General features: G+C 35.6%; 1 protein-coding gene across 1 annotated transcript; it reads left to right on the top strand.

Moving 5' to 3' along the window:
* The first annotated feature begins 458 nt into the window (after positions 1-458).
* Positions 459-8,451, top strand: LOC128555431 (uncharacterized). Its single transcript, XM_053537708.1, has 5 exons — positions 459-637; positions 1,582-1,666; positions 5,756-5,907; positions 7,041-7,140; positions 8,200-8,451. Exons 1-5 carry the CDS (start codon positions 459-461, stop codon positions 8,449-8,451), a joined length of 768 nt encoding a protein of 255 aa, XP_053393683.1.
* The last annotated feature ends 5,106 nt before the right edge of the window (positions 8,452-13,557 follow it).

Below are 13,557 nucleotides of genomic sequence, written 5' to 3'. Positions count from 1 at the left end.
ATCTCCACTAGACCATGAGGTGGGCAGTGGTGTTGAATTAATTTTCATTTAGTTCATGTAGAATAACAATAATAATAATGATAATAATAAAACACACATATAATTTCTTTGCTTTGATAAACAGTATCTGCCAATATCATAATACTGATCTGCATGGCAAATGAAGAATGGGAAAAAATGGTGCAGACTGGAGTCTCTCACTAGATCTTAGGACATACGCTGTTGGATGAATAACACTATTAATCATCGAACTACATGATATTGTAACAAACAATATTTGTTGTTTTTTATTTCATATCCAAGTAATGAACTCTAAAGTTTTTACAGAACTGCGTGTATGCATTCTTACATATTGGATAGATACAGCTTAGACAAAACAGTCTTGTATACAGCATACATTGTATATTTAAAACCATTTCAGACCAGCAGAATCATTTGAAGATATTCTCAGCAATTGAATGCAAGTTACTTTAAAGGAAGGTACACCCCAGGCAATTTTACTGCAGAGGGGAAAGGTGTTGTCTGGAACATTAAAGGCCGTTGCTAAACCAACATTTAGATTTGATCATCCAATAAAAGTTGTGTATGCTGGAGAGCCTGGAGAGGATTATGGAGGTCCAAGAAGAGAGTTTCTCAGGTACATATTGACGAACTGTTAAGTTAGTGGACCCATAATAGAAATATTTAAAAAAAAATGCATTAACATGATACAGTCTTTAAAAGTTAACATTGTTTCGCATTTTGTTGCAATTTTTAAACAAATTTTACCGTGTCGTTTTTTTTTTTTTTTGTTTTTTCTTTTTTTTTTTTGTGTGTGTGTTCTTTTTTATTTCGTTTTTTTTTTTCCGAAAGTTTATATAATTTATGATATTTCTTCAAACTCAAGTAGAGGCAAATTTCAAAATGATAACCACTTTACAAAATGATTGCAGAGAGTTCATTGTACCAATAAGTTTGATAATGGAAACCTCAATGTATTGGTTAACAATCATAATACACAAAGTAAAACTGCAGAAAACATTGTTTTGAGAAAACTCAAGTAAAAGGTTTTAATTTGACAGAAATTTGGCTTCAACACTGAAAAATTATGGCCATTCCCTGTGAAACTCTTAAATTTTGCTCTTTACATTGAAAAGTAACCATGGGGCAGAAGTAAAAAATGCCTTCATTTCATCCACAATATGTAAACTAAGAAGTAAAGGCAAAATAAATAACTTTTATGGCATGTAAATGAGTAATTTCAAAAAAATGCCTAACCCTTCTATGTTATTCCAAGTTAAAACTTTTCTAAGTTTTTAATTATGCTCTGGACACAAAATATAATGGGCAGATTTGACCATAACCTTGACATTCCACCCTTGATCATGCACTCTATATATTTGATTGAGTTAAGCCCCTTTTACTGGCTAAACTCTAATTTAGAGTCAGACTGGAAAAAGTTGAGCTTGCTGTCTTACGGACAGCTCTTGTTTTTATCTCTATTTGCCAGTTTTGAATAGTGCTAGCTTCCAGATACAGGCTTTGCAATGTATAATTTATATTTCTTCCTTTATACACAAAGAACTAATGCATGATTTGCAGGATTATATTCCGATTGGCCCTGAGGGAAATAAACAGTTCAGTCATAACATCCAAAACGTTTCCGAGAACAGATACTTTACTGCAGGTCAACTAGTAGCCTTCAGTGTGAGACATGGAGGCTCAAGTCTTCCTGTTCTTAATCCTCTATTGTACAAACTTATCACCAGCCGAGACTTTGACACGAAGTTAATGACGAGAGTATTCTTGATGGTGATGTTAGAAATCGTATAAAGCAGGTAAAGCAATTGCATATGAATCAGATCTTTACAATTATCCTGAATTTTACAAAAAAAAATATTATAATAATTCACTCACATACTTGTAAATTGGGCATGTAAGGATTAATCAAATGAAGCATTTTTTATGCCCCTACTTTGTGGGGTTGGGGGCATATATATTTGCCTTTGTCCTTCCGTCCTTCCGAAAATGTGTTGCGCCTAGCTCCAAAAGTATCTGACGTAGAGTCACAAAACTTTACAAGAACGTTGGTCAGCATGTGTAGTTCTGCACCTGGGGTTTCGCGTCCGGATTCATTCAGACTTGTGGTAGTTATGGCCCCTGACTTTGTAAAATTTGGTCATTTTAGTGTTGTGTCGAGCCTAGCTCCAAAAGTATTTGACGTAGAGTCACAAAACTTTAGAGGAATGTTGGTCAGCATGAGAAGTGGTGCACCTGGGGTTTCGCGTCCGGATTCATCCAGTCTTGTAGGAGTTATGGCCCCTGACTTAGTAAAAATATTCATTTTAATGTTGTGTCACGCATAGCTTCAAAAGTATTTGACCTAGAGTCACCAAAGTTTACAGGAATGTTGGTCAGCATGTGAAGTTGTGCACCTGGGGTTTCACGTCCGGTTCATTCAGTCATGTAGGAATTATGGTCCCTGACTTAGTTAAAAATTGGTCATTTTAATGTTGTGTAGTGCGTATCTCCAAAAGTATTTGACCTAGAGTCACCAACGTTTACAGGAATGTTTTTCATCATGTGCAGTTGTACGCCTGGGGTTTCGCGTCCGGATTCATTCAGTCAGGAAGGAGTTATGGCCCCTGACTTTGTTAAAAATTAGTCATTTTAATGTTGTGTTGCACATAGCTCCTAAAATATTTGACCTAGAGTCACCAAAGTTTACAGGAATGTTGGACAGCATGTGCAGTGATGCACCTGGGGTTTCTGGTTCGGATTCATTCAGTATTGTAGGAGTTGTGGCCTCTGACCTAGTAGGCATCTGTGACCCATGGACACATTTCTAGTTTATCATTGACTTAACATTCCTCTGCCTTTTGACTTCTGATTATGCCCCACTTCAAGGAACGGTCATGACAGTCAATCCATTTGTTGGTAGAGCGAATGCTTCCCACTCAGTCAGTTGAGAATCGCTTGACAAAGAACATTCAAAATTAGTAGCATGATTGGGGTTGGAAAGGAGACTACTATTGCTTACAGATGATAGGTCAAAGGTCATGGTCACAGAGTTATGAACAATGAAAATTGCTTCTTCTCAGTAACTTGGAAATGACCCAGAACATTTACTTGGTAGCATGATTGGGACTATGCTAATATATGAAATAGATGATCAAAAACCTTAAGGGCTACAGCTTTGAAACTTTGCATACTTGTTTGTCATTATGACGTAACTTGATAGGTCAATAACCATAACTCTGATATGCATTTTGTCAAAATTATGGTCCTATTTGTACATAAAAAATTGGGGTTTCTTGATTTTAGGTCGACCATTTCTGAGGAACTAAAAGAGCTAAGCATTAACATTTTTTTTCCGATTTTTTTTAACACACTAAGATGATTTAACACACTAAGATGATTCTCATAACAGTGGTGAACCCTGTAGGCGGTGCTCTTGACAAAGGGTTAAAAACACTTGTAGAATCTGAGCAGATATGATTTTACATACAGATTACAGTTAAGATCTGTGCATAAATGGACCAGACCTGTTGCAGTGCATTACATCACAGAATGTGACCTGTGTTACCATGCAAGTTCATTTATGATCAAATTCATTTGAATGTAGGTCTAACATTAATTTATAATGCTCCCCAAAGGGTGAGCTTATAGTTGCAGCTTTGTCTATTCTTCTGTCAGTCCATCACACTTTAGTCCGGTCTATAACTTGAAAAGTGTTAATAGCATTTGATTGAAACTTCACATAATCGAAGAGGCCATTGAAGAAAGTGCAGTGTCATAAAATCATATACTGACGAGATAAAGAAACGCCTCATTGAAATTTGGCGTTATTTTTTTCCTAACGCTTTTAATTGTTGTGAAATGTAGTAAATCTACATGTACTCTGACCGACAAACACAGTGAACAAAAACTCGCGCGATTTCATTCAGCCATTTGTTCACTTCATGTACCTGGTCATGATTTCCTCGTGCAGTCCGTGCATGTAAACCATGTGGTTTGATTGAACGATTTTTGCACGTGTACATGTGTAATACGACACACAACCATATTTTCAGCTATTCTCTGAAAAAAACATTAGTTTTCGTAATGCCGAGGCTGAATTCTGAAGAGAGGGCTCAGGTTTTGGCTATGCTTGAATGTGGGCGAACGCAGGAACAAGTTGCTAGACGTTTTAACGTCTCTCGTTCGACAATTGTGCGTCTTATTCGACGTGTTAGAGACACGGTAACGTCTATCGATAGACCACGTTCAGGTAGGCCGCGTGTAACGTCAATACGACAGGATAATTATATACGTCAACGTCATTTACGTGACAGATTTGAGACGGCGCAATCTACGTCACGTATAGTTGTAGGTAACCGTCGACGTCCAATTAGTCGACATACAGTGAGAAATCGACTCAGAGAACGCGGAATTAGCTGTAGTAGGCCCTACCGCGGTCTAATTCTAACGTTACGCCACCGTCACCAACGTCTTATTTGGGCTCGCAACCATCGCGGCCAGCGTTGGCAGAACGTAGTGTTCAGTGACGAGTCGCGTTTCAACTTGTGGAACGCCGACGGACGTATCCGTGTCTATAGACGACGCCATGAACGCTACGCAAACAATTGCGTTTTGGAGCACAATCGTTACGGTGGAGGTGGAGTAATGGTGTGGGCAGCAATCAACCATAGGTTTAAGTCCCAACTGGTCGTTTGCCAAGGTAATCTCACAGCCAGGCGTTACATCGACCAGATATTACGTCATGTAGTTGTCCCTTTATTCCGTCAACGTCAATGATTAGTCTATCAGCACGACAACGCGCGACCTCACGTTGCACGCGTCACCAGGGACTTTCTACAGGCTAGAAACATTAATGTTTTACCTTGGCCGGAGTGTTCGCGATCCGATTGAACACGCGTGGGATTATCTCGGACGGCGGTTACGCCAACGTCAACCCCAGCCAGCAAACGTCCGGGAACTGGTAGCAGCGCTGCACCAGGAGTGGGCCAGAATCCCACGGTATCTGTTACGCAACTGGTGCGGCTCTATGAGGCGTCGCCTTGCTGCTGTGGTTGCTAGCAGAGGTGGCCACACGCGCTACTGATTTTTCTAATGCAATTTCTCCGACTGGGCTATTAAAATTCAAGATTTAAGCTTAATGCGACAATGAAATGATTTCTTATTGACCATAAATTCTTGTAAAGCATCTAATTTGCGAATGGAATTGTTCTTTTCTAATTTTGAATCACGGTTAACGAAAAATTGTATACCGAGTTTGAATGAGGCGTTTCTTTATCTCGTCAGTGTATGTCTACCTTACTAAGTTTTTTTTAATTATCTCCCTTTATCAAATGAGGCTTGTCTGAGCATTAAGGGCATTTTATTGAAACTTTATACTAAATGATAGCGGCCATTGATTGGAAGTGCGTGCAGTATCAATGAAAATTAACTCTGTTTTACCTAGTTTTTAAGTTATCTCCCTTTATTAAATTTTCTCTTTTTTATATTTTTTGTTTGTTATAAATTATTTCCCATATTGGGACGAGTACATGCATCGGGTAGCATCATTCGGTTTTTACCAATTCTTTGTTTTTTCTGAAAACCAGTGGCTAACAATCAACAAATTTTGTAAATCTGACAATTTTTCTCTTTGCAAAAAAGCACCATATGTACTCCATAAATGCCCTTAACAGCAGTTTGCAGCATCTGAAAATGTAGCTTTTATATGTGCAAGTTCTTTAACTGTGTAAATAATTATGCTTTTTAATCATTGCAGGTACAAGAATCCAAAAATCAAAGTGAGCTTACTAGTGTGTTGAACAAAGATGCTGAGTGGTATCTTGATCTTGGTGTCTTTGGAAACACCGTAAAGTTTCTTGAAAAAGAAAGATTCCTGAAGACTCTTATAACGAATGAGTTGATGTACAAGTAAATTTTATGTTTTATTTTATTCAATGTAATGTTTACATTTACTAAAGGCAGACAGAACCATGATGTGGAGTTCATGTACTTCAGTCTTATTCTTACTGTGCAGTGAATGTCTAATCATGTATTGATGGCTGTTTTTTGTTGTTGTTGTTTCGCATCAGCTCTTAAATATTCTTCAGTTACACATTGCTCCTGTTTTATTTGTAACTGCTTGCATATTGCCTTAGAAAGAAAAACTAAGAGATCATCATTTATATGACTTAAGTGCAAATCCAGTGATCTGGTACTGGTTAACCTCATAGTGGGGTTAAGCCTGTCTATATGTATCATGACTGAAACGTTGTTGTGAAGTGAAACACCAAATAAACTTTAATGCCTCGGAATGCTGCCCAGTGTTTTTCTACATCCTGACCAAAACAACTTTTGAATATTTTACTGAATGTGAAATCAGATGCTGCCAGGATGTGCTGCACTGAAGTCAAATTTCATTCCTGGTGTTTTATATGCTGCAGATTTTATATGCTGCAGCTGCACAGATCTACGTGATGCCTTCATATTGCAGCATATCAGTGCTCATTTATGTCCTGTTTTAAGTGTTATCATTCAGTACAGTATAAAAAAAGTTAAGTCTTTAAGTTAGTTCTGCATGTTTGATAAACCAGAAATGATGGCGTAATATCATTTATCCAAATAACATAGAATAACGCCAGGACTCGGTTAAACGGAAACAAAAAGTGTTCTATGACTTAATGATAATCTGTGAGTATCTTCATTTTAACGGCAACGTTTCTGTCTCTTTAATGATATGATATTATGTTGAAACATTAAAATCAACATAGTGGAAATAATTATGTTAGTGAAAATATTAACAAAATTTGCATTTTGCAATGGACTCCAATTATGACAAACTGCGTTAGGTCTAAATATTTTAAATGAGTCTAGCAAAACATAAAACATACGACCCTATTTTTATTATTTGCCTAATTTTATATGTATGTTAAGTTATAAAAAATCAGGGTTTAATTCCATATTGTGGAAAAAAGTTCTTCTGAATGTATAGAACTACCTTAGACAATGCTTTGAAAGAACTGTGGCATTCAGATGTTGCTCTTACTTTCACCATATTTTTGCAGGGTCCAGAGTGAACTGACACAGTTCAGGGATGGTATGGATTCCGTTGGTTGGTTGTTTGTTTCAGACAGTTATGAGACAGCCGGAGGTTATGAAAAAGATGTTTGTAAATATTACTGAACAGTTGATTTTTGAGTCATTTCGCAGTCTGTATGAGATAAATTTTAGCCCAGAAGGTTCAAATCAAAGATTGTTAGAACAGGACACAGTATATTGTCTAGAGTGTTTCATCATGGATAGTGAAGGTAATGAATGACTTTTCAAATTGTTTATCATTACTTCTTACAAAAATGGTTGTCAATAATCTTTGCTATATGATTTGCTTTACATTCCCCTGTGGTCCTTGAAAAGTGCTCAGTTTTTAACCATTCCTCAATCTCTGATCATTGCATGTTGTTCAAGGAAAGATATATCATGCTGTAGGGTCTAATCCCGTTAATGGCTTTGCTTGGCGTTTGCGTGCTGGGGGTTCGTTTTGAGGAGGCTGCGCTTTTGGTGCGTGGCATTCCCTGTTTGATATTTTTCTTTGTTTTTTTTTGCTGTTTGATATTCAGTCAAACAGGACAAATATCTCCATAGTGATGACCCTTGAGTTAGTCAAAATTGAGTGTCCATTGAATAGATTTAGTAATCTTTCTTTAAACTCAAGAATATTCATGCTGAAGATGTTTCACTCTAAAATTTAAACAAAGTGTAATGACTTATCATTTTAGACTTTTCCAAAGTTGAGGTCCTTGACTTTAAACAAATTGCTAAAATTGACAGTGTCTGCTGGATAACTAGAGTACCTTTCTCTTTCATCTCAATTATACTTCTGGAAAAGATGTTTCATAAGTAAATCAATGTTAAGTTTGATAGTCATCTAGATCAGCTACTATCTCAATAACACAATATTTTTACGTTCAATATTAGCAAATAGAACTACTATCGTAAGTTGTATTGGAATTGATTTGCTGTGGTAGGCATATTTTCTTGTGACCTGAGCAATATTATAAAAATTAAGTCTTAAAGGACTGAATGGAATTTTAACAAAAAATCTGGAGTACATTTCAAATTATTACATTAGTTTTGTTACTGGCTGATATCTGTTTAGATGATTCCACGAAAATGAAGACTTTGATCAACATTTAGGTGAACCATTTATTTTTTTATAATTTACAGTGGGAAACCGGGCTAACACTGGAGCACGTTTTAAGCTTCTGGACAGGTGCCTCAAAGAAGCCTCCCCTCGGCTTTGACAAAAGATTTGAGGTGAATTTTATTAACTGTGACGATGAATACCTTCCAGTTGCCAAGACATGTGGAATGTGTTGGAACTTAAACGTGGGGAGAAGGATGCAGAAAGATTTAGAGAAAAAATGGCGAAGGCAGTGTTATAGACTGAAGGCTTTCATATTGCTTGATAGGGGATGATAAAGATCTCTTACAGTTTTGTATGATTTATGCCTATTTTGCAGAATTACGAAAAATCACACATAATTTTTCCAAATAGCATATATTTGTATTCATTTTAGAAGCAAGTGTAATTATATGATTTCAGATGATTCAATAAACTCCACAAGCTTTATAGTTTAAGTGTTTACTCATATATTACCAAGCATACAAAAAAAATGTTAAGTTTGGGCGGATGGTGAGGGAATGTTACTTTTTGAAATATTCTTGTTCTGCAATAACATTAAATCCATTGTCGTCAGAAGTGAGAAGTTAATCACTGATTTTTACAAAAATATTTTTTTAATCTAAAATATAGTTATAATGGCCAGATGTTATGATACAACTTACAGAATTTCTGCGTGAAACTCTTAGGCAAATTCATATTAAAATTGTTAGAGGTCCTTTAATGAATGTTTGTAGAGACTGATTTTTTGTAAATTCAGACAGGAAGGATTTGAAATAATTCCTACATAAGTCATCTTAAGTTTGATGGCTCAAGTGTAAAATGAAAATTTTATATTTGGTACAGAATCATCCATCTCTTTATTTTTAACTTGATAATCTTCTTTTACTGCTGGTAAGATTCCAGCATGCTGTCTAGTAACAGCTGTTACATTTTGATGTTTGTATCATTTATGACTTACAAGAGATATTTGAAAAGTACACAAAAGTCTGTCACAAATTGACATACGGGCCTTATTTTATCTGTAGTGTAAATGCAGGTATTGCATCATCTTTTTGTAAATTTTTGAGTTATTGAGGTAACTGTCAGATTTTACGCATAAAATGCCTCTCATGTTTTTCTGTATTTCATAACTTAAATGTCCATGTAAATTTCATTAAATTCGGTTCAGTAATAAGAAAAATGATATTTTATAAATTTCAGTAATTCGTGTTTTTATCCCCAAAACCACTATAATGGGCCTCAAATTGTCAATTTTAATCCGCGCCAAAGTAGTCAAATTTCCCGGCTGTATCGTGAATCCCGTAAAAATAACAATAGTCATAGCACACGGATTATCCGTGAGTCCCATGCAATTTAGTATTTGGCAGGACATTACCCTTTAAATAGACTGGAATAGATATGCCTTGCGCACACCACCTTCCGACATTATAGACGAATCTATGTCTGATTAATTTTTCTTGCTAGAAATTTATGCTCGATCGAGGTAAGAAATTTATTTGTTAGATTTGTGTATGATTTTTGCATTACGATTTTTATTTGGTAAATTTTTGTTCATTCTACAGAATTCTGTAACATTTACTTTTCGGCATATGATTTTAGCTAGTTTCGGTATGTCAGGATAATTTATTAAATTTTTCAGACTTTTGTAAATTATTTCGAAAGAGAAATCTAAAATGTTTCGTTTATATAAGATGTAGAATTTGTACTGAAATTTGTAACATGATATTTATAAAGTACTCTGTTTCAAAAACATACGTCAAACATTTCGTTGTTATGGAACGCCATTACTGCATTGTATTTTTATGTATAAATCTATATGGCAAGTCTAGTACCATGTATGTAATTATTGTAATATGAAATTGTGTGCCAGTCTATTGCATATACATACAATGTCCGTTTTGTTGTATGGCATTATATATTATATGGATGCCAACTATGATATAACGTTTGATTTACATTGAATTTTGTTAATTTGTAGTTGTAAATAATGGCTGCAGTTTCATTTCTATTACTATATGTTTTCATCATATACTTTTCATATCTTTTTCATACTTTAACTTTAGTCTTTTAAGTAAGTAATTTTTGTAATAATGGAAGTAATTAGTGACGTATTTTAGTCACGTGACGTATGAACTTAGTAGCACATATATTTTGTATAAGTAGCACGTATTATTTATGGGAGCCTACGGAGGTATGGTGTACCCAGAGGAGCAGTTTTATACGAAAGACCCGTGGTGACATTTCAACTTCATTATTTCACGATTTCTGCTTCCTGATTTCACGATTTCCACTTCATGAATTCACGAATTCACGATTTCTGCTTCCTGAATTCACGATTTCCACTTCATGAATTCACGATTTCACGATTTCCACTTCATGAATTCACGATTTCCCGATTTCCACTTCATGAATTCACGATTTCACGAATTCACGATTTCACGAAAAAACTTCACGATTTCTTGATTTCACGATTTCATGATTTCTTGATTTCACGATTTCCACTTCATGAATTCACGATTTCACGATTTCCACTTCATGAATTCACGATTTCCACTTCACGAATTCTCGATTTCACAATTTCCACTTCATGAATTCATGATTTCACAATTCACGAATTCTCGATTTCACAATTTCCACTTCATGAATTCACGAATTCACGATTTCCACTTCACGAATTCACGATTTCACAATGGTGAAATCGTGTATTCATGAAGTTGAAATCGTGAAATCGTGAATTCGTGAAGTGGAAATCGTGAATTCGTGAATTCATGAAATCGTGAATTCATGAAGTTGAAATCGTGAATTCGTGAAGTGGAAATCGTGATTCGTGAAGTTGAAATCGTGAATTCGTGAATCTGAATGGAAATCGTGAATTCGTGAAGTGGAAATCGTGAATTCGTGAAGTGGAAATCGTGAAATCGTGAATTCATGAAGTGGAAATTGTGAAATCGTGAAGTGGAAATCGTGAGTTCGTGAAGTGGAAATCGTGAAATCGTGAATTCATGAAGTTGAAATCGTGAATTCGTGAAGTGGAAATCGTGAATTCGTGAATTCATGAAGTGGAAATTGTGAAATCGTGAATTCGTGAAGTGGAAATCGTGAATTCGTGAAGTGGAAATCGTGAAATCGTGAATTCATGAAGTGGAAATTGTGAAATCGTGAAGTGGAAATCGGGAATTCGTGAAGTGGAAATCGTGAAATCGTGAATTCGTGAAGTGGAAATCGTGAATTCGTGAAGTGGAAATCGTGAAATCTTGAATTCGTGAAGTGGAAATCGTGAATTCAGGAAGCAGAAATCGTGAAATCGTGAATTCATGAAGTGGAAATCGTGAAGTTTTCTTCCTGAAATCGTGAATTCGTGAATTCATGAAGTGGAAATCGTGAATTCAAGAAGTGGAAATCGTGAATTCAGGAAGCAGAAATTGTGAAATCGTGAATTCATGAAGTGGAAATCGTGAAATCAAGAAATCGTGAAATCATGAAATCAAGAAATCGTGAAGTTTTTTCGTGAAATCGTGAATTCGTGAAATCGTGAATTCATGAAGTGGAAATCGTGAATTCGTGAATTCATGAAGTTGAAATCGTGAAATCAGGAAGCAGAAATCGTGAAATAATGAAGTTGAAATGTCACCACGGGTCTTTCGTAGTTTTATGCCCTGACTTATTTGTTTTGTTATTGTGCTTACCATATGTTATATATTTTAGCTTCTTCCGCCAGACGATTTTACCTGGTGATGTCATAACCCGGAAGTACAATGCCCGAGGTTCACTTGTCTTCACTCGCCTGGATGTGATTTTCCCAGCGCAGAGCTTTCGTCTCATGGTTGTGCCGTAAACCGCAAAGACGCTGATTTTTGTTATCCTCTGAAGTCAGCTCAGGGATGCAATCACCTACCACCATAGGGAGCCAAAGCGGAATCAACGTATTCACGGTTTAAAGGGACTTTATTTATTGTTTGTACTACTTAAAGTTCGCATTAAATGAAAGAACTGTGCCACGTCACATTCAAATGGAAGTGTCGGAACTTTGTATCTGGTGATACTGAACTTTGATTTTTTTTTCTTTCTTTCTTATAATCAGTTTTTTTATATCATCTATTCATTGTTAATAATCATCTTATGTAAATAAATTTGTAAATATTGTAAAGGGTGTTGATTTGTTCTGATGGTTACTGTCGCCGGTACGGCCAGTCCTGTCACCAAGTCTCAATTAACTTTTTGTGCTCTTAAAGAAAAGCTTAGACCAATTGCAGTGTTTGTGTATAAGTACTTGTGCTTGTTATATTGTTTTTCAACAAGATTTATTAATAACTGTTCAAACAAGCCAGTGAAACCCTATGAAATATTATTATTTCGTTATTTCTTATTTCTGAACTCAGAAGATGTTACTATTTTCTTCTTTCTGAGCTTATTTTATTATGTTGCCTGATCTAAAAAAAAAAAAGAAAAGAACTACAAGGCAAATATTTAAAAGACTTGGTTTTGGCGTAATTTAGACTACAGGAAGATATGTTTTAGTCTGATGGTGTTTTTGCTGTTGAAATGATTTTAGAATATCTATTTTTAAATTGTAGATGTGAGTTTTATTATTTTTAGCACAATTATTAGAAGAATAGTCTAGCTATTCTATTCACCCTGGCGTCGGCGTCACACCTTGGTTAAAGTTTTGCATGCAAGTACATACAGCAATCATTTAAAGGCATATAGCTTTGAAACTTACTTAGCTCGACTATTCGAAGAATAGGGGAGTTATCCTACTCGCCTTGGCGTCGGCGTGAGCGTGACCAAACACAAATGTTAAAGTTCTTGTTTTGTACCACCCCAAATATTTTCAGACTCATTGAGATATTGCTTTCATATTTTGCATACTTGTTTACCATCATGGCCCATCTGTGAACAGGAGGAGACAACTCTATCAAGCATTTTGACTGAATTATGGCCCCTTTGCGACTATGAATATGCTTATTGTAATGTTAAAGTTTTACTCCTAGCTTATATTATACTACATGTATCAAGCACTGAGAATAGTAGAGTGCGCTGTCAACTGACAGCTCTTGTTTCTTTTTCTAGCTCAATTACCAACCTAACTGGGTCAAGTTCCATACCTCTGAAATGTATTTTGGGCAAATTATGTCCCCTTTTGGACTTAGAAAATCCTGGTTAAGTTTTTTATGCAAGTAACTTTCTCCAAAACTACTGCAGATATTGCATTGAAACTTCACATATGTCTTCAGGGTTAGAAAACTAGTTGATAGCACCAAATCCCATAACTCTGACCTTCATTTTTGCCAAATTATGCCCCCTTTTGTTCTTAAAAAATATTGGTTAAAGTTTTGTGTGCAAGTACATACAGCTATTACTAAAAGGCATATAGATTTGAAACTTATTTATTCTTTTTC

Source organism: Mercenaria mercenaria, chromosome 3 (genome assembly GCF_021730395.1).
Source record: "Mercenaria mercenaria strain notata chromosome 3, MADL_Memer_1, whole genome shotgun sequence".
Taxonomy (NCBI): Eukaryota; Metazoa; Mollusca; class Bivalvia; order Venerida; family Veneridae; genus Mercenaria; species Mercenaria mercenaria.
This window is presented reverse-complemented; position numbering and strand designations above follow the sequence as displayed.

What these genes read in the sequence shown, in the direction of transcription:
- LOC128555431 (XM_053537708.1), top strand. Translation starts at nt 459, where the DNA reads ATGCAAGTTACTTTAAAGGAAGGTACACCCCAGGCAATTTTACTGCAG. An exon ending in CCAAGAAGAGAGTTTCTCAG is followed by an intron (nt 638 to 1,581) that starts GTACATATTGAC and finishes CATGATTTGCAG; the next exon opens with GATTATATTCCGATTGGCCC. An exon ending in CCGGAGGTTATGAAAAAGAT is followed by an intron (nt 7,141 to 8,199) that starts GTTTGTAAATAT and finishes TATAATTTACAG; the next exon opens with TGGGAAACCGGGCTAACACT.